The 1,409-nt window shown below is 42.2% G+C and overlaps 1 protein-coding gene across 1 annotated transcript in view; it reads left to right on the top strand.

Moving 5' to 3' along the window:
- Positions 1 to 1,409, top strand: part of LOC119588153 (Down syndrome cell adhesion molecule-like protein Dscam2) — a 164,747-nt gene that overhangs the window by 161,306 nt on the left and 2,032 nt on the right. The window contains 2 exon segments of the mRNA XM_037936858.1: positions 29 to 180; positions 1,291 to 1,401. Of these exon segments, the coding sequence (XP_037792786.1) occupies positions 29 to 180; positions 1,291 to 1,401 (263 nt within the window).

The following is a 1,409-nucleotide window of genomic DNA, read 5'->3' as shown; positions in this document are numbered from 1 at the left end:
TTTTCCGATCACCGCCCTTCCCCTGCAGGCTGGTTGTGGGGCAGTACGTGGGCGTGGGCGGTTCGGTGGTCAGCCACGTGAACATCACCAGCGTGCGGGCGGAAGACGGCGGCGCCTACACCTGCACAGCGACGAACAGGGCTGGCACTGTCTCCCACCAAGCGCGACTCAACGTGTATGGTGAGTCGCACACCTGGTTTGGTAGCGGTTTGACTCGTTTGAAGAGTCGGTTTATGGTAGATGACTCGTGTGCTCAGTCGTTCTCATGGTTTGAGCTGTGAGACTTGCATGTAAAGCCTTTTTTATCTTTTCTTTTCTCGATGAAGCTACTTACGTGTATGGTAAGTCATTCTCCAGCGGGTTAAAGCGACTTACCACACGCGGAAAGTCGCACTCCCGTTGGTGTAACGGAGGTTCGAAGCATAACAGAAATAGCCGATCGTGTAAATAGCAAGTCATAAATCGTAAAATTTTCACAGATTTTTAATTCTTGACATTGCGGATACGATGAGTAATTCATTGATGATTTCTTTTTTCTTCTTTTTTTGTAGCCCAGGCAGTGGAGTGGGTTGTAGAGCAGTATTTGCATTAATATATTCATATAAGTCAGTAGGGATTTAAAAGTACATGACAACTTTTTCTTTATTTCTTTTTTATTCTCAAATGGATGGCTATGTGTACTCTACTTATTTTTAATGGGTTTATTAGTCTTAACAAGGCCAGTTGTACACTTAATGACTTGGTTGTAAAAAATAATGTTTACTTTTATCCTTTCATTTCGATATATATATATATTTTAATGGAGAGGGTTCAGTATATCCTTGGCATTCCATAAGTAAACTCTCACATTTTAAGGCACGCAAAGTAATACAATTAAATATGAACTCGTAGCGCATCATAAATAAAGATGAATTACGTCAAATAATAAGGCTAGCATAGCAGAAAAAGCTAATTAATTTAATTTATGTTGGAAAATGTTTTCAGACGGAAGCAAAAGTACGAATACTTTATTTATATATGTGTCTGTGCGCGAGTGCGCACCTAGGCCATGATTGTAGACAATGACATACCTGATATATGAGTGTTTCATCTCCACAAACACATGCACGTGATATGAGTATTTGAGTGATTATTATTTATGCTTCCAATCAATAAAATGAGCAACAAGAAACAGTTCCTCAACTAGAAAAAAAAAACAGAGAATGACCTAGCCTCGAACGCTTTCACTACCACCAACACAAAACGATAAACAGCGGAGTTCACGCAATGCTAGCCTCTTTTCTCTTCCAGGACCCGCGTACGTTCGGGCCATGTCGGTGGTGACAGCTGTAGCGGGCGAAGAGCTGGTCGTGTCATGCCCGGCTGCCGGTTATCCCTTGGCTCAGCTCACGTGGTCCAAAGGTGCGTTC

This window comes from Penaeus monodon, chromosome 23, assembly GCF_015228065.2.
Source record: "Penaeus monodon isolate SGIC_2016 chromosome 23, NSTDA_Pmon_1, whole genome shotgun sequence".
In the NCBI taxonomy this organism is placed as follows: domain Eukaryota; kingdom Metazoa; phylum Arthropoda; class Malacostraca; order Decapoda; family Penaeidae; genus Penaeus; species Penaeus monodon.
The sequence above is the reverse complement of the archived record's forward strand: the minus strand, read 5'-3'. Positions and strand labels throughout refer to the sequence as shown.